Below are 20,500 nucleotides of genomic sequence, written 5' to 3'. Positions count from 1 at the left end.
GCAGTACAATTTGTACATACAATTTGTAACAAATATTTTTTTTAAATAATCATATAATACCTTTATCCACTTTTAGGTCAGCATGCAGGAAAACAAAACAACATCAAAGTTCATTTCATAATGAACGGTAGCTGTAGAACAACAAAAAGTGTCACAGGTTAAAATGCATTCACAAGACATTTTTGCGCTTAAAAACAGCTAGACGTAACAGAACAAAATGGAACTGAACCTTTTAACTTGACATGTCGTCTTAAAAATGCAGCTCTCATGTCATGAGACACCAAAAACACAACACAATGCAACGTAACCTGTGTGAATGGTCCCTTATCTTGTTAAAAAGTATTAAGAGAAACTAGAGATTAAATGAGATGCTTCTGCTTGGCTAGACTGGGCTTACCTAGGTCTTCTAGCTCTGAGGTCATAGATTTTGAACGCATGGACAAGGCTGTGGAGGGAGCCCTCCGTGGTGGTGGTGGTGCTATAGCAACAAACCAAAAAAAAAAAAAAAATAGAGCAGGTACAGTAGATGCTTTAGCCATGGGCTGTAGCATTCCCATGGGGAGGCATTGTATACAACAACAACTCATGCATTCAAGGTTTGCCGATTCACATTTTAAATAATGAATGCAAAAGAAGAACTTAAAAACACAAATTAAGCGTTATTAAAATCAGTGATTAGTAAAACTAACATTAGCATTATGGGAAAGCAATGGTTAGAATCACATGAAAGGAGTTTTGTCAGCTTAATTTTTATACGTATGACTAAACATGTTCCTTCATGATCCAGTTAGTCGGGAAACCCTGAACAAATCAAGACGTTTACCTTTCTTTCGAGCCGTGTCATCAGGATCTAGATTTCGACTGACCGTCACCACTTTGATGATTAAGTGGTTGCCGCCGTGACGAATCATGTTGACCACTTGTTTGTGGCCCACTTTGACAACATTGTCCTGGTTCACCTATAAAAAGAGGAACAATTAAGCATCAGCAGTGGTTTACAAATTATTTCCTTTACAATGAAAATGCCTTTTAGGCATGTTGTTCAGATGTTTACAAAGGAATAAAAAGTCAAATGTACTGTTGTCACAAAATGGCACTGTTGTGCATAATTTATTTCCTGCTTTTTGCTGTAAAAAAACAGCAGATAAATTATTGTGTTGATGTACATCTTACTGGGCTGGATATACCTATGTTCAGAATTGGATACTAGCTTACAGTACCTTTAGTGCATACATACTTCTATAATATATATAAAGTTTGAAGGCAGTAAGATTTTTTTAAAATAAATTAATTAATACTTTAATATCGAAAGAATGCATTAAATTGATCAAAAGTGACCGTAAAGACATTTACTGTATAATGTTACCCCCAAAAATCACTTTCAAATAAATGCTGTTCTTTTACATTTTCATTTACATTTATTAATTTAGCAGACGCTTTTATCCAAAGCGACTTACAAATGAGAAACAATAGAAGCAATTAAACTAGCAGTAGGACAACAGTTTTCTGTACCTGCTAGGTACAGTAGCATCTACTGTACCTGGTAGTTTTCATTTTTCAAAATTGATAATATTAGGAAATCTATTATTTGAGCACCAAATTAGTTTCTAAAGAATCATGTGACACTGAAGACTGGAATATTTTTTTAAATAGGTTATTTTCCCCCATGATATTATTGTTTTTACTGTATTTTTAAAAAATCAAATACATGCAGCCTTGGTGAGCAGAAGAGAGTGATTAGTTGCTTGCTTGATATTAAGGGAAGGATACATTCTCATTCTAGAAAACGTTGTACATAAGTACAAAAATGTGTACGAAGGCGTTGTCATCAAATTTTGGGTACATTTTTTATCAGAAGACAAAAGCTGAACTGTGTAGGTGCGCATTTCATTTACTCAAATTTTAGGAGTACACTACAATAAATATGGCCTCAAACTGACAGACTAAAAGCCCATAAACCTTCAATCTTGATTTAATAGGCATAGCCTAAACTTCGGTTTACTACATCATAGTGAAGTAAATTGATCTTGAGCATTCAGCCACCCGAAGGGTTATAAAATCTTGCAGGGTTGTAATGGTTCCTGGCAATGACACAGAACAAGCATCAACACCAAAGTACACCAGCCCTACTACATTTGCTATCAAAACATCATTTATCTCCCAATTGCCCTATTTAAACCAGATATACAAAGCCATTATTTTATCCACAATGTTTTAAAATGACCTTTTTTTCTCTATATATTTTCTTCACTAAAATGGTCACAATTCCAGAGGGGGCTGTCATTGGAAAGGCATCAGAAGGTAGTAAATCAAACTGGGGTTTAAACATTTAAGTGGGACATTCAATCTGCCACCTAGCCAGTATTGGTGAGCTACAATTGAATTTAGCTACAGCAGAGACGATTTGCCAATACTGATAATCATTGATATATGGGCAACATTCATCACCAGATATTTTTTTCATCATCGCTTTCCAACAGAGGTGTAAAGTCCAATGACTCCAATTCTCCAACTGGACTTAAATTCAGGGAGAAACAATTTACATTTAAAAAATTTTTTTTTTAAATTCGTACTGCATGAAAGTGAAGCACATGTTCCCAAAACTATTTGAAGATGCTCTAAAAACTATTTGACACGAGTTACCAGCTCACAACTTTAGACCACAGAATTGACCACATGGAAACAACACTAGATTTTTTTATTTTATGAAGAAAATTGAGTAGCACCTGCTTGTGCAAAACTCATGCCAGGATCTTGCTATGGTGTTCAGGAAAGTTGCTAGGGTGTTCTGGGTGGTTGCTAGGTGGTAGCTTACTGACCCGAGGCAAAAAAAAAGAAAAAATATATATAAGTCTCCCAGCCAAAAATCTGAATGAGTAGAAAAGTAATATTACAATAAACCTCAATATGCTACATGATTTGACAATTACGATTGTCATTCCCTATCAAACCCTGACCTAAAGTAAGAGAAATAGCAATAGTGATAGTTGCCTTAGCAAGTAGCACTAATGACAACGATAAAGATGTTAATATGCTTTGATATAAATCGTCTCATAAAAGGCACTGCAGGCAAATTAGAGAGACACCCCTGCTCCTATGGCATTTCTCTAGCAAAACGAGAAACACCGTGACTACGAAACAGATCAGCAGAGAGAAAATGAGAGAGACAGGTTTGGGAGAGATCTTAGAGTATGCCTTTTACCGAAGAAAAGGTTACGTGAATAAGCTTGGGTAACCTAGGAAACAGCCGAGAGAGCCGAAGTCGTCTTCATGACGAAGAGAGCTTTGCTGCTCCTTTTATTCCATCGTGTGTGTTTGTGTGATTCATAAATGCTGCGAGCGTAATGGAGAGCAAGGGACTACGTATGTGAGCATATGCGAGAGAGAGATTGCAATTGTTCCAATTAAATAAAATTAGCTGTACACAAGTAAGAAAGCAAGCCGTAATCAATGTGGGATCAGGAGTGAAAGGCCCACATGGAGAGCCAGGAATGTTCAAAAAAAGTAACAGCCTTTAATGTTAATCACAGTTATCTTTTCTACATCCCTACTGTGATTTTCATACTGTGCATTCCAAAGGCACAAGAAGACAAAATAACCGCATTACATCTTAGAGCTTGACCTTATGACAGATGATGTAAATTTAGAGAGATTGAGAAGGAGAGAGAGAAAGCTCTGTGAATCATGAGCTGTAATCGCAACTCTGTGCAGATTTGAGCAGTGCTCTAGTTTTTGGTGAGCGCTGAAGGAGGAGGATGGGCACAAATTTCCTAGCATTCTCACTGACCTCTAGTCTCTCGGCATGTCACACACTGGTAATGAGATTTGGGCTCATTTAGGAAGTGCTGGGACCAGATGTAGATAAAGCTCACAAAACAGCACAATCTCACCATGGCCACTTCATCTTGATAATCTCATTATGCCGGAGCAGAGCTAAATCCAACCAAGCTGAGCCTGAGCACAGGAATCTGATTTTTGTGTTGTTTTTGATACAAAGACATGGAATTTGGGTCATTATTTACTCACCCTCGTGTCGTTCCAAACATGTATGCTCTTTTTTTCCCTTAAGATACAAAAGGATATTAATTAGAAACTTCTTACAGCTATGTTATTAGTGACCACAGGAAGCAAAACTCTTCCTAAAACCTATAGCATCATATCTGATCATATGAATTACTTTTTTTTTTTTGACGGTCTATCATTGCAGGTTTACTGGTTTGGTAAAGCATGAAGGAATTACATGAATTTATTCACCTGCATGCAGAGGTAGACATTTTTAGCAGGAATTAGCTAAAGAAGGCTGAACTACCTTAAAAAAAGCAACTAAAGTAATAAAATGTAATATTTTTAAATTACAGATGCAGATACTGTATAATGATATATATTATTTGAACTTTTCTTTTATTAATTCATTTGTTCTGCTTAAGCTGTTGCACATCAATGTCAGGGGAGAATGTGTAAACTGACCAATCAAAATGGATATGCATCAATGGATAAGAGTAACATCATTTGTACAAACAAACGTAATGTAAAAAACGCATAAGGATAAGAAAGGTCAGTAGCGAGTAACCTTTCAGATCCATTTGGTTCAATATCTATTTAGTGCATTATCAAGCCTGCTTGAGGTTAATGCAGAAGGTGGAGGGAGATAAAACATATATAAATAAACTGGACAATTAATTAATAACAGATGGATAGACACTTTCTAGAAATCTTCAAATTACTGAAGGAACTCCTCCTTGCCATAAATAATTTGACATAATAAAGGAGCAGAAGAATAGTAGACATTCATTTACAATTGTTTATATTGTCATAGGTCTATAGATACATATATAGAAAAATAACAGCATAAGTGTCACGAGGGTGAGTAAATAATGATAGAATATTCATTTTTCTGGTGAACTATTCCTTTAAGAGTTAAACATGCTGATCCGAGTCGCTGTGTGTCACGAAACTGAAATCAGGTTAAAGACAGCTTAGGATGCAAAAACTGGAATTTGGGAGGTGCTCTTTTTATATATACACATCTCAACACACAAAATGCCAATTTGCAATTCTAAAATGATCATTGATTATAACAGTTTGTGATTTCACGGTGCAATAACAGATATATAAAAAACACACGCACACACACAGATCTTGACTGATGGATGTGTGTGACATGTGGTGAGCATCCCACACTTGATTAAAATCTGATGAAATTAGCAGGCGGTTATCCTCTGCACAGAGTCACCACACAGGAAATAAACCATAAAACGATAAGCCTTCCATTTGGCTAATCAGATCAGTTCTGCTCAGGGTCGTTCTGGTCACAGTCTCAATACACATGTTAAAAAAAAAAAAAAAAGAAGTCATAAACCAAATGAATTTCATTGCTTTTCTGCAGTCCCCAGATGCACCACAATTTATGCTTGCTGTTCTATTCAAGGACCTTAGAGATTCTGTGTGTGTGTGTGTGTGTGTGTGTGTGTGTGTGTGTGTGTGTGTGTGTGTGTGTGTGTGTGTGTGTGTGTGTGTGTGTGTGTGTGTGTGTGTGTGTGTGTGTGTGTGTGTGTGTGCACGTGCTGTTCATCCAACTTGAGAGTGTGTGTCTGTGTGACAGAGAATCTACAGGGACCTCCATATTTCATGAAGGATGATTTTGTGTCACATCTGGTCACTTCCAGAAGAATAAAGATGTGTACTTCACTCACACACACACACACTCTTTTTACACATGCACTTACTGACACAAACAAGACGTGCATGCACGCACACACACACACTCATATATATACTTGCTCACTAAGCCATTATGTAACAGTCTATCCATGTTCACCCTTGTGGTTACATAATGCCACTCCGTGAACTAGGAGACCCCCTCCAGGTATCTCCACATAGACAGAAACACTAACTAGTAGTAACAGAACAGTGAGGATGCATGGACAAGGAAAGGCTCTTACAATTTTTTTTAGACCATAAAAAACAGGAACCACTCGTCTACAGACCAGCAAAAACCGTCTAAACTAATGTTAGAATATTATACAAGAAGACTGGAAAACATTATTTATGAGGGTTTTTGAAGCAGGTTTTTGAAAAGAATGCAATTTGGAGCTGGGTTTAAGCCTGGCATGTGTCATGTCCCAATCCAATACCTTCTATCTTACCCGGACCCGGTCTGCTCCATTAAAAGCCCAAAAATATAAAAAAAGGAGATGCAAACATCCAGCTCTGGCAAACTGGCGTCACATATCTAATATCGAACCTTAATAATCTAGAAACATCAGCAAATTTGGGACAGCTTGTGTATTGTGTATTACGAATGAAAAATGTTATTTACATTTTAAACTAATGTATGCACCCATATTTATAGATAAATGTAATATACAGGGCCTAAAACTAACTTTTTACCAGCCATTAAACGTTTTTTGCAAAAACAGCCAGTTATGATTATGACACCAAAATTTTACTAGTGAAAATCCACAATTCTCTATTCCAATTTCAATAAAACTACTAGCATAACTAATATACATTTAAAACATAATTAAATACAAGTAACAGTAGTTTTCAGGTAGAGACATTGAATAAAGTAATAAAATGTAAAATAACACTGGATAGTCTTCACTTTATAAATTAAACATAGCTTACTGTAATCTTTATTAAAGTTTCAAAGGCTATTCAGTCAAGAGCAGTGAGGGATTTCTTTGTCCTTTTTCGTTTGATTAACATTAAAAACACAGACAACAGCAGAAATATTAGTCTGCTGTCACATGCACCAAATGCATGAATCCAATATACGATACTGTACACATGTTGTCTTTTTCGACTGTTTACGTTACTCAAGCGATAACCGACTGTGTTTACTAGAATGTCCGTTCATGCTCAAGAAATGTGAAAACTTAAACTGGCAAGGCTTAAACTTTCAAGACGATGCAGCACTGACCCATCAACCATCCTGAGCTTCTTTCACGTTTGTTCACATTCATGTTCTCAATACATTGCATAAAGAATTCATAAAAATGTTAACGGCCAACAAGCGATTGACACAATTTCATACTCTCGCCGACGTCGATTTTTACTCACATTTGGTGCTTGGCGAGTGTTAATTTTAGGCCCAGGTAATAAATATTTTTTAAAAGATCAGATATCCAATATATTTAACACAGAAACATCATAAAATTAGAAAAGGTTTGTCTTATATTATGACTAGATCATTTAATTTTATATATTATCTTATATTTTATATATGTATATATGATGTTTAAAATACGTCATTATAATATATACATTTTTAATTAAAAATAATTATCTCCAAATTGTATATGCTTCAATCAAAATCAGGCATTAGATATGTTCAGTTGATGTATGCATAACCATTTAATACTTTTGTAAGATGGCATAAACATAAAATATATAAAATAATTGTAAAAAAATATAGGCCCATTGTTCGGATTGGAAAAAAAATAAGCCCTGACATTATGTGCTCCCAAAATCAGCCTAACCAGTCCAATGCTGATGATAATTTAAAAAACAAAAACAAACAAAAAAAAAAATCACATCCTTAATAAAACATCATACAACTCAACAAATCCACACGGCTCCCATCTCTTAATCCCCACGTCAAATCCACTATCATTACTAAACATGACCCAGCGCCAACATCACACTCTCTAATACGAACTAGAGAGCTTGCAATCTCTGCACCTCTGCCCTGATTTAGAGATTTACAGAAGATTGTCAGAGGGCAATCATCCAGCCCAGATAAAACTCCATCCCGTCAAATGAAATCTCCCTCTTCTTGGTACTTTCCAGAAAGGAGGGCGCTCTTTTGTCTTGAGTGGGGATAATTACGAAGAGTACAGGGGATCTGTACTCTTCACACTCAAACACACACGCACTAAAGCCTCATCCATTTTCCTGTCTGCATTGCTCTGCGATAGCAGCACAGCTATCGGCTTGGCCTGGCCTGCACTTAAAGAAGGGTTACATGATAAGACCTCTGTGGTCAAGTCTTCTATTGAGGAGATTAAACACAAGATAGTGTGAAAGACTCACTGAGAGTTTATAGAATTTCCATTAAAGATAAAGAGGCTGCCTAAACAGCACTTGGAATAATAATAAAAAAAGTATAAAAATGCTGTAAACAGCATTTCTGGATGCCAGCTGTGTCCTGACACAAATAGAGAGAGTTAAATGAAACTTTACAACTTGTATTAAATTGCGATTTTATTACCATGACATTTCTAAATACAAGTTTGTCAAATATTTTCATGGCTAGAAAGTATTTATTCTGACAATAATTAAAAATGTTCTTATTGCTACGACTGCCTGCACTTATTATTATTATTTTTTAAATCCTTGTCCCCTTATCCACACAGGAAGTAGATGGACGCCTGATGCATTTACGCACTGTAATATCCATAGTGCAAGCCTTACAAAAATATGCTAGGTTTACCATACAAATACCATATTTTGTGGACACCATACTACAGTATTTCTTGAATCAAATAGTACAAATTATACTTGGGTGGAACCATTAACTTATTTTTTTAATGTCACGATATATAAGGTTTATATGAATGTATAAATTTGACCATGAAGGCATACTTAGCCTTATTTGCTAGTTTACTATTAATAAACGACAAATGAATGTTAAAAGTACAAATAGTCCATGCATGTAATATATCAATTATTTTGAGATTTAGAATAGCTGCATTTATAATAATTATACAAGAGTTAGAAATATGTTGTTTAAAAATGTTTAAGATGAAGCATGACACACTGCAGGACCAGTGGCGTAGTGGACGGGCACACAGGGCACAGCTATCGGCCTTATCAAGAGGATTTGGCATTTCCAATTAATGTGTAAAATTATTACTACTACTACTACTTTTATTATTAAATTAATATTACAATTAATTTGCCCCGCAATAATTTTATAGCGGATCACCCCAAAACCGACGCGCTGCGAAGAAAATAAAAGATTAGATTAGCTTACTCCTTTCAAAAACAACTTATTAAACATGAAATACTTCTCTTTTAATTTTTTCACTACTCATGGGTCACAAGAGAAATATTAAGAAAATAAATGAAGACAGTCATATACTGTTATATAAGCACGTTGAAGTAGATTCAGCTCTCATCGTCTCTGAGAGAATGCACCGTTAATGCAGCGTCAGATTTTTACTTTCACTTTCTGTAGTGAATAATTGACTGGGGTTTGAGACTTCTTCACTCCCATAACTCTAGAGCAAAGTTTGCACATTGCTTATGTGATATACACTGGCTCTCCTTCATTTCTGCTACGCCACTGGGGAGGACATGCCAACTTCCTAAAAGTAGTCATCTACTTGCATACACTAGCATTCACAGTAATACCATTCAAAAATGTTTGGTTGTTAAGATTTTTTTGATTTTGAAAGTAGTTTCTTGATCAAAAATACAGTAATACTGTGAATAAAATATTACAATTTATGGTAACGCTTTATTTTACAGTGTCCTTGTTATACATGTTACATGTAATTACTAGGGCTGTCAGTTAACACGTTATTAACGTAAACCCATTTTAACAGCGTAAATTTTTTGTATCGCGAGATTAACGCCTAGCAAACTTTGTATTTTTTTTCACATGCTTTTGCAACAACTAGTAACGTTGTTAAAACTACAACACCACAGTGGATCTAGCTAGACCAGAAACAAAACAACAGGCACGCCGCACACACTTGTTTGGGCTTGCGATGCGAACCGGCCAAAGAGTGGACGAGAAGCGCAGCGCCGAGCCGCGTCTAGGACAACTCGTATCGCACATCGGACGCACGCTTTCTCAGTTTATGGCCAGCAATAAAAACACAGAATGGCGCCGCCGGTGTGTGTACACTCATAGAGAATAATGTGTTCGAATTTTAAATACGAGGCGCTGCGCTTCTCGTCCGGTGTGCGACCCGCTTTAACGTTACGTTTTGAGAGGATGAATGATGAGCGCGAGACGACGAAATGGATGCCAATAAGATTCTGAATGTAAAGTTTACTTTTAAAAAGTTTCCAAATGGTTCTATTGACAAGAGCAAAGTAATCTGTGTGTTGTTTCGTTGTGAACTGAGCTGTCATCGCGGCACGTCCAGTCTGAAATACCACTCGATGGTCAAGCACACACACCGCTGATGCGTTTCTACGCCCACTCGTCAATATCAGTAACGTTACCTCGTCAGTATTTCTTTCACCCTTTTATTGATGGACAGTGTTACATTGTGTGAGAGATTATTTGCTCCAAGTGAGAATGTTAGTGTGAAATTGAACACAGTATGTTGTTTTCAATAAAAAAACATTTGCACAAAGCAAGCCGATCCACTTTTCCATGTTGATAAGAGCATTAAAATGAGAAAAAATAATGGAACAAAAAGAAATCAAGAGACATTTAGAATAGATAAAAATGTGCGATTAATCGCGAGTTAACTATGACATTAATGCGATTAATCGCGATTAAATATTTTAATCGTTTGACAGCCATAGTAATTACCATAGTAATAACAAAAATGTATGTATAAATAAATCCTAATCCTACCCAAACCCTTTAGTACATGATGTTCATTAATATTACTCAGTACTTAAATATATAATTACACTGTGACTGTAACAATGACACCTTAAAATAAAGTGTAACCCAATTTATTCCTGTGATCAAAGCTGAATTTTCAGCATCATTATTCCAGTGTATTACTTCAGTGTCACATGACCCTTCAGCAATCATTCTAATATGCTGCTTTGCTGCTCAAGTAACATTTCTTTTATTATCTATTTTGAAACCAGATGTGTGGCTTAATATTTGTGTGGAATTTTTTTTTTATGAAATAGTTCAAAAGAAAAAAGTATCATGATTTTACTATTCCATACCATAATTGAAACCTGGTCTCCAGAAATCAGTCCTGTGAGCATCAACATGTCAAAAAATCATCTCACAGCTTAGGAATTCCTAAAACAGGCTTGAAGAGACGGAATGACGAAAGCCAGCCTCTCAGGAGGAAACCATCATATACAGTAGCATATTGCAGATAAATGCATGCCTAAACAGCCATGAGAGCTAATTTCTAGCATGTAGAGTCATTTGCCGCTGAAATCCAAGCACTCAGGTATTGGAATCCATCATGGAGGTGCATTTTTGTATCAATACAAACAGGAAAATAAATGTTTACATGCGGCCCAGTGCTGCACTCCAACGACGGGAAAAAAAAACCTCAAACCTCGCTTTCATCACTGTGCTCAGACACAATGCTGGTGTCGTTGCTAGGCGACCGTTGCTCTGTGTTACAACATGAGACCGGGACCATCACACACACGCATGAAGAAGGTCAGTAACATCACTGGATTCTGTTATTTTTGGAAATATTAAAAATAGGAAGATCTATTCCAAGATGTAAAACATAACATGTCGCTTAAAAATGGAAACCGTAAACGTTGTTAAACGTTAAAAAGCTAACTTTTTCTTTTAGTGTCACAGAGCAAACACTATGTACTGCGCTATACTTGGTGAGGAGCAGGTTTTGGTGACAGGTTGTACGGTTATCAGGCCATGAGGACGCTTGCAGGCATCTCCTACAGTCCACAGACTTCCTCCCTGCTGGTTCTCTCTGTGCACACAGAACATTCTGGAGAGAGAGCATTACTGCCGAGGAGAGATGTCCAACCATCAACCGGCCATCACATTCAACGCTAGCAATTTTTTGAGCTACATAACCACAATTACATATTTTCATGACATTCAAGACATTTTTTTTTACCCCGTCAGCATGACAGCGCGAAATATTCACAAGGACCAGAAATACTTCAGTGCTGCTGCTTGTTTAAACCACTAAAATAGTTTTAAAGCAGGAGACGCGTTTTGTGTCAGATTAGGTGTTATGTAAATGCAATGCATGTGCAAATCGTATCAACAAACATCCTACATCCATGAAATAGCCTGTTTGAGCTGATATAGCCTAATTATTAAAAACATGCCATTACACGCCACATCCATTATATTCCAGCAGCTTGGACTCCTTTTTTTTTATAGAAGTTGGTGAGCCCTGCAAATGTATTATGGGTCAGTAAACAGATTATTTTATGGAATTGATAACTCATGCCCTGGGATACAGTATTAGATCTTATATACAGAAAAAAGAAGAGGGGTAAGATGCACAAATGCGATCAGATGAGAGTAAAGAGAGAGAGAGATACTCGTGCCCACACACCAAGGGCAAGTGGGTGTAGATGTATTTTCAGTAAATCCATCATTCTATTTTTTAGCTTCCTGGTTGATCACTAGCGCTCTTCATAAGCTTTAGTTTCTTACAGTTTCTTTTAGGAAATAAGATTAATTCATTGACTCTCAGAAGCTTAAGATTATTTGCTATTAAACCTGTGCTGTAGAACCTGTGCAGTTCACAGAAGGTAAACATATATGTTTTTAAATATATTTGATTGACTGAAAGCTTTCGTCATAATTGTGAAGTAAAACGAGGTCGATTTCTTTGGAAGAGCTTTGCCTTGCTTTCTCTATAAGGCTTGATTATCCCTGGGCCCTGACACATCCGTACACCAAAAGTGTGAGAGAGCAAAACGCCAGCATCTCAACCTGATGTGGGCAGTGAAGCTTGCTTGGCTCCTGAGGGACTGACGGTCAATATCATCGACTGGACGATTAAAACGTGTTTATGGTTTCCGCTGTATTCAGGGGGGAAAGAGACGATGAATGAATGTATATAAACAAACACTTGCTCTCGAAATGTTATTCCAACCTTTGCGTATTTTTACATACACAAATACATTGTGTCAGAGGATTTTGATCTGAAAGTCACCTCTAATGGCGCTTTTCCACTGCATGGTACGGTACGGTTCGGTACGGCACGGCACGCTTTGGCGCTTTTCCACTGCATGGTACGGTACGGCTCGGTTCGGTACGGCTCACTTATGGCGCATTTCCACTGCATAGTACGGTACGGCTCGCTTCGGCTCGCTTTAAATGGTACCACCTCTGTTGAGGTTCCAAGCGTACCGTACCGATACTAAACGTGACGTGATAAACACTGCAGATCACTGATTGGTCAGACAGAATCGTCACTTCAGCGTCATTGTATTTGCAACACGAGACACTAAACCCGCTAGATTTAAATAGCCAGACAACAGCCAACGCGGTAGCACCTGTTTTTAGAGTATTTACTTGACAAAATAAGTTAAAAAAAAATCAAAAAAGAAATGGCTGAATCGTGGTCAGTGGACGAGGTGCAGACGTTCCTCTCGTTGATTGCCGCCGGACCTACAAACAGTGTAACGTTAGGGACAAAGAGGCGACAACTATTAACGATCAGTCCCACCCACTTTGAAACGGTACTAACTGCAGTGGAAAAGCAACCGAGCTAAAGCGAACCGAACCGTGCCGTACCGAGTTGAGTCGTACCACGCAGTGGAAAAGCGAAGCGAGCCGAACCGTTCCGCGAGACGAACCATACCGAGCCGTACCATGCAGTGGAAAAGCGCCATAAAAGTGGTTAGAATGCAATATTGCATTTATTTACACTTATGTTGTATATTTTATACACAACATAGTAGTTGAGTGAAACTTTTTTTTTAAATCAAGAATTTAGGTAAAAAAAGACGTTTATATGCGTTTATATGTGTATGTTTATAGCGTGTCACTGCAGTAAGTCAACTACCCATTGGATACATCATTTTGTGATACGGAAACTGTCATTAGTTCAACATAGTGGTAACGCACGTTAAACTTCCTGCAAAATGACATCATTAAAATGCAGCTCCCATTGCTCTATCATAGAAACATTCTGGCTTAGATACTTTAAGACTTGGATTACCGTAAGGAGCTAATAATTCATGAAATCTTTGCCGCTCATGAGAGCCAATCATATTCTTCCGTTCTCGGCCCTTTCATGCGGTGCGGAGATCTTGGATCTGCTCTCTGTGCTTAAACACAAAGTGAGTGTTCTCTTGAATTTTGCATGCAAATGAACCTATTTTGCTGATGTACATAGAAAAGAGGACGCTATTCCCAATGCTTTTCATGTCTTGTGGTCAGTCAGAACGGAGGAGGCAAGACAGGTGTTTTGCAGATAAACTTCTATCATCGTTACATATTTATAATGGGATGGACTGGATGGTCGACTAGTCATCCATACACTTTTATTCAGAAAGGATGCATTAAATAGATCACAGTAAATACATTTATAATGTTACAAATAATCTTGTTCTATTAATCAAAGAACACAGAATTTTTTTTATCATGGTTTCCACAAAAAGTATTAAGCAGCGCAACTGTTTTCAACATTGATAATAAAATAAATTAACGAATACTAGCCTAACAAACACAAGTTAATAAAAACTGTCAAGCTCACTAAAGACAAGTAAACAGTCACAGATAAATGAGTAAAATATGAACAAAGAAACAAATTACAAGCAACAGGGCACTACAGAACTACAATAGAACAAAGACACAAATGAAATGGACCAGGGTGGGAAATTAGCACCCTAGCGATCGACACTTCAGTCGATAAAAACCTGAATCCATGGCAATTCCAGTATCTTTTATAGGCGGTTTCCCCTGGAATTCCCCAGGGATTCCCCTGCTCAGTACAGTGGGCTTCGCACCGATTGGTTCGCGCAGTTACGCCGCTCTACCATTGGTTCGTGCAGTTCCCATTGACCAGCCAATAGCGTGCGAGTAATGTAACATTCTCATTTTCCACTAGATATTTTCCTCTACATCTCATCAGAAATTTTGATTTTGGCATGCTCTGCTGCAGCTGACCACTAAAGAGCGATTGTACAGTGACATGACATAACTGCCAGATTTAAGCTGTGCTTTTGCGCTATGGCTGGCGCTGAGCCAAAGACGGACGTGCTCAGTCCTTGTCATATACCACATAAATGTTTATTTTAGGTTTCAGACCTTTAAATACATATAATTTATAGCAAAACAATCCATTTATAGTTTGTAAAAAATACACAATGGTGTCTATGGAAGCAGCAATAACAATCCATTCAAATATATTTGCTGACGTGTTTTATTCATATCAGATAGGCTACACAGGCACTATTTGCCCAACCCTATTACTGAGAGATATTTTTGTATATTTTTTTTTCATTAAACATGTAGGCCTACAATTACTGTAGAATATAACCAAACTGACCAAACACAATTTTACCATGGTCTCGCAGGCTTTTTTCACATCACGTTTTATTTGCCTATATTGATAAAATATGTATTAATAATAATAAAAAATTGTGTACTGAAGCAAAATATGCTAGTGCACTTTCTTTTATAAATTTGAATTCCGGAACTTTAAAACTGAATGCACTGATCTAATATAGCCTACTGATACACGTGCTTTTTTCTCAACTGTTTACGTTCACTTAAGACAAACAACTGTGTTTACAAGGATACTCGCAAAGGCAGGCACTTTGACACATATGAGTGTGTATTTGACCATTAAAGCCCAATGAGGTGGCAAAAACAACTCAGAATTAATGCTCAACTTACGCACGAGTATTGACGCTTACGTATGAGTAGCAGCTTCATGTCGCGCATGTCACATCGCTCAGAAACAATCTCTCAAACAGTGCACACATATACCAAAATGAGTCCTCTTCCGCTGCGTATTGCGCTAGAACGATTTAAAATCACTTGTTTTTACACTGCAAGGTACGCATTCAAATAATAAGCTCGTGACGGCGTGGCATGGGTACGTCACGTGAGTGTAACCACGATAGAGATGATAGTCTCTACCCATTGAGAAATTTCTACCGGTTAATCTTGTCTACCCGTAGATCACCCACCCCTAATTCCTACAATATTGTTTCTCTGTGCCGTTATCATTATAATTGTCCACTGGACTCTCCAATTCTTTTATATTCCTTTCACACTATTCTGTTATTCTTTTATTTTTAGAACTACCGATATATCTTTATTGTTAGCTATCGTCCTTGGTGTGAATAGGCCTTAACGGCTGCTGAAGATGCATCTTTGCCATCACAGGAATGAATTACAATTTTAAATATTTAATAATATTTCACAATATTACTGTTTTTATTGTATTTTGCCTTGTCGAGTATAAGAAACTTTTTTTTAAACCATCAAAGCAGCACTTTTGCAACAAATGAACTGCCTTCAACATCACATAAAGAAAATGATTAAGAAGTATTTGTGCAATATCGGTCTCTCGAAGGATTGCATACACCTCAAGACATTTTATTGAATTTCATCAAGGTATTTCTGATCACAAGAACATGTTCTGAGAATAAAATAAACCCAACCTGATTAAGGTATAGCGCTTGCTTATGCCCACCAACAACAAGTCGGTTTTTAAAATATGTAGTTTATAGAGCCATACCAATAAGATAATATCACTTCACTAACCAAAACAAAATGTAATCTAGTGATAACCACAGGGTGGGTAAGAACTTAAATAGTCAATTTGAGCCCTTATCATGATACTTCTTAACCGTCTTAGCTGCTTTTTTGACTTGGCAGGTTACAAATCCAGAGTACCTCAGAGGCATTAAAAATTTACAACATCCAATAAATGCAAGATCACTCTCAGACAACTATCAAATTCAAAGCCCAACTTCTAAAAAGAGTAATGATGGGTGATTACCAGCCTGACATTTTCAACTTTCGAATGAATTCAGAGTGTCAAGGTTACAGCCCCATTCATTAAAATGAGAATTAAAAAAAGATAAGCAAGATTGCCTATGCAAAGGTTAGCCTTTTAAATGCAACCCAGACCAAAGAGCTTCGGAGACACCAGGAAACTGAGTTTCTGCACAGGACAGACCTCTATGCGTTAACAGCTTTTTCCAGGAGTGCTCATCTCCTGCGTCTCTAAGCTCCTCTGTCTCATTAAAGATGTAACCATGACCTTTCCTCATATTCACAAGCTCAGACTGTGCATAAACATTCTCCTGTTTGCACTAACGTGTGAATGATTCAGCAGCAAGCTCAAGATGAAGTCCCCTGCATGGGTTGGACATCACTCTTTTCAGCTGATCAGGGACCTTTCCGTCCCTTCAGCAAGCAATGGCTTCCGCATCATTCCAAAAAAACAACAACTGTAAGCTTATGGAAACCCAATCGTTTTCTTACCTCAATGAGGAAGTCGCCAGTCCTCAGGCCAGCTTTCCATGCCACCCCTCCCTCATCCACTGACTCCAGATACTGCAAAGCAGGGAATGCCGGGGTTGGAGTAAACTCCTCGATGGGGGTATCCGCTAAAAGTCCAGGCCAAGCCAGATAAGACAGAACCAGAGGAAAGACATTGTGAAGATCAAAAGACATTGTGCTAGTTTACTGGACCCAGATTAAACCTAATATTGGACTACAATACATTTATACACACACACACACACACACACACACACACACACACACACATATACATACATATAGTACTTCATTAATAGTCCATGATTAAGCTTGATATTACTCAAAAACATGCTGAAAATAAACTTTTTACATAGGATGATGTGAAAAGTTAAATTCCTATGAAAATGAGTGCCTGGTAGCCCAATGGATAATGAGTGTGGCTAAAAAAGAGCATCTGGTCTGATGATACATGATGCAAGCTGCAATGCATCCATCCAACCAAATCAAAAATGAATGCAGGAGTTGGGACGTTTATATAACCAGAGAAAATGCATGCATGGATGTCACCGCTAACAGTGTGGGGAGAAGCACTGGTCTGGAGCCTGACAGAACGAGGGGCATCGCATGAGCTGATGCAGAAAAAAGCCACAGTGCACCACTCGCAACTTCAAGGGATCTGTAGTGCACTAGATGTGTATAAACTAAAAGCATTGCAGGTGTGGATGGGGGAGCACTTTTAGTGTAAGTTAATTATTGCACAAGTAGTTAATGCACCGGATAGATAAAGGTTTGTCAGATTTACAAACATTTTTATTAAGGATTTACAAGTGAATTAAATACTTTCACCACAGTAAAAAAAAACAGCTGGAGTGTCAGGAAGCCCTGGAGACAAAGTGCCAGGAGAGTCCTAATGCAGTCCAACACAAGCCAAGCACATGGAGCAGGGAGTGGGTGGGGGGTCTGTGTTTACACTTCACAGATTTGACAAGCCCACTTAAATTCATCGCAGTCAAGTGATGGACACGCTGACACCAAGAGATGCATTAATTCAGAAGTTCTTGACATGGATGCAATTCATGCAGCTCAAGCCACGCAGACACATCAAATCAAGTGCGCGCGCGATGACGCGCTTTGAAATCAACAGAAATGACGTTAAGTGAGGGGTTACAAAAAAGACAACACGAGCGAGGGATAATAAATAGTGTGAAATGAAGGACCAACACCGTTTGATTCTCGAGGGTATAAAGCATGAAGTGATAACGTTACACAGTTATGATGAGGCGGCGGAGACGACGAGGGGTCCGTCTTTTTTCCTACCTTTCGCCCCTCTCAAAACGAACCCGAATCCCTCGTTATCCTTCTTCTGCAGCACGACCGTCTTTTCGTTGATAACGCAGTCGCTGTGGAGAAAATTCCGCGCATAACGACCGTTATTACAGCCTATCATCCTCATCATCGCAACCGCCGCGCGCGCGGAGTGATGCTTCATCCTGACAGGCGTCGGCTGAGCGGAATTAATCATTTTTGCGACGAAGAGAGCGATGTGACGAGAGTTGTAACCGTTGATAAAAGCTCACCGCCGGCTTTATCTGTCGAAGAAGAAGCTGTGACACCGGTTAAGAAAGGCAGGGCCCGGTCGCCGGCGAGATAGCGTGTCGTAAGCGCGAGACATAACCGCCAGATGAAGGATGAAAATCACCAGAGGAAAACATGAGCGGTAATCTTGGAGAAATGGGTATGAGAGAGAGAGAGAGAGAGAGAGAGAGAGAGAGAGAGAGAGAGAGAGAGAGAGAGAGAGAGAGAGTTTACAGTGACACAGAGAGAAAGAGAGCGCGCGAAAGAGTGACGAAGAATGTATGCACTATGCATGTGTGCGCGCGCACTGCCTTAACTGAACCCGCGACTAAAAATAATTGTATGTGTCCATTGTTGATTGGAATTGAGAAGAATTTAACGATCCTGATTTCTGGTGTTTAAAACGCTAACATTAATCATTATTTTAGCACTTTTTGAATAATAAATATTTAGAATCCAATCCAATCCAATTGCATTGAATGCCCTCAGCAGTCTGTCACCAAATTAAGATAATGCCAGATTTCAACATCACAGATAAATAAATAAAAATCAGTCATTAAAAATGCAATAGTTTCAAAAAGTGTGGTAACACTTTATTTTAAGGTGACGTAGTAACACGTTACTTATGCATAATTACAAGAAAACCTACCTAACCCTAACTCTATAGTAAATATGTAGTTAATTACTATTACTCAGTACTTATTTGAGTGATTACAATGTAACTATCGTACGCCAACTTAAAATAAAGTGTAACCAAAAGTGTTTACACAGACTTTTTAATGACTTTTCATAGACTTTATTGGCATATAAACTCAATCTAAAATTTGGTCCTAACAACATGTATAAAAATTAAATATTCATTCATTCTGATTCATGCATTTAGATGAACTATTCCTTTAACACAAAGCAGCAGAATATAACATTCTGGACAAAGAAATCCTTTCAAAAATCTTTCAAATGCAATTTGATTTATTAATTAAATTGTTTGACTGAAAATGTATGTATTTGTCTATTATTGGAGATAATTGAAGTAGGCATACTATGGTGGAGGTTGTCCCGAATGACAGCACAACATCTGTGTGACACAAGTGTTTGCTCCTGCCTCGCACCAGCAGATCAATTACTGAAGGTGTTAGAAGGCACCAGAGATATCTAGAGATAGATAAGCAGTTTGAATATGACAGCAATGAAAAGCATATGTTCTCTCTTCTCCCTGAAGGACAAGAGGGCTTGCCATCTTTTAGATGGAGTATTAAATCCAGTCCTGGAAATCAAGCCTGAATAGGTACAGAAGCGCTCAAACTGCAACGTCACAGACAGCTCTCACAAAGAGCTGGAGTCTCATTTCCATCTGGTACATGAACTTTATTCATATCAGGAAATGGGATCGTGGTCTGCGCCGTTTCATTTGACTGAACCTTGCATTTTGACTGTGTCCTTAGAATGAATTGGACCCTAAAATAATCACTAAAGGTCAGCAGCTCTAGTTTGATTAATGCACCCAAAAAGGTATTTTAATAATCCCATAAAAACTTTAGCTGGCATATTAACAAAACGGGCTTACGCTTTGATCGCAAGATTGATCAACTTGCCTCACAGTCTTAAAACTATAAGATAAAGTCTCACTGAAATAATGAAAGCGCTCCGAGCTCAAAAGGTAGAGTGCTGACTCCTGAGGAATGATGCATGGTTGTCATGGAAACATAATCTGCTTTGAAGGGGACACTGTGGCGATGTCACAGAGCAACAAGGTCATTAATATCCTGGCCTGTTAGAAGAGGCTCAATTTGGAAATATTATTTGCTCATAATTGTATTTATA

At 37.8% G+C, this 20,500-nt stretch overlaps 1 protein-coding gene across 1 annotated transcript in view; it reads right to left on the bottom strand.

Moving 5' to 3' along the window:
- The window catches only part of shank2b (SH3 and multiple ankyrin repeat domains 2b), an 87,800-nt gene that overhangs the window by 13,002 nt on the left and 54,298 nt on the right, over positions 1-20,500 (bottom strand). Inside the window, exons 15-18 of the mRNA XM_079603679.1 lie at positions 18,422-18,504; positions 17,105-17,229; positions 824-959; positions 398-478 (exon numbers count right to left, since the gene is read on the bottom strand). Coding sequence (XP_079459805.1) covers positions 398-478; positions 824-959; positions 17,105-17,229; positions 18,422-18,504 — 425 coding nt within the window. The remainder of the gene's footprint in view (positions 1-397; positions 479-823; positions 960-17,104; positions 17,230-18,421; positions 18,505-20,500) is intronic.

The sequence above is a fragment of the Phoxinus phoxinus genome (genome assembly GCF_949152265.1).
Source record: "Phoxinus phoxinus genome assembly, chromosome: 25".
NCBI classification, from domain to species: Eukaryota; Metazoa; Chordata; class Actinopteri; order Cypriniformes; family Leuciscidae; genus Phoxinus; species Phoxinus phoxinus.
This window is presented reverse-complemented; position numbering and strand designations above follow the sequence as displayed.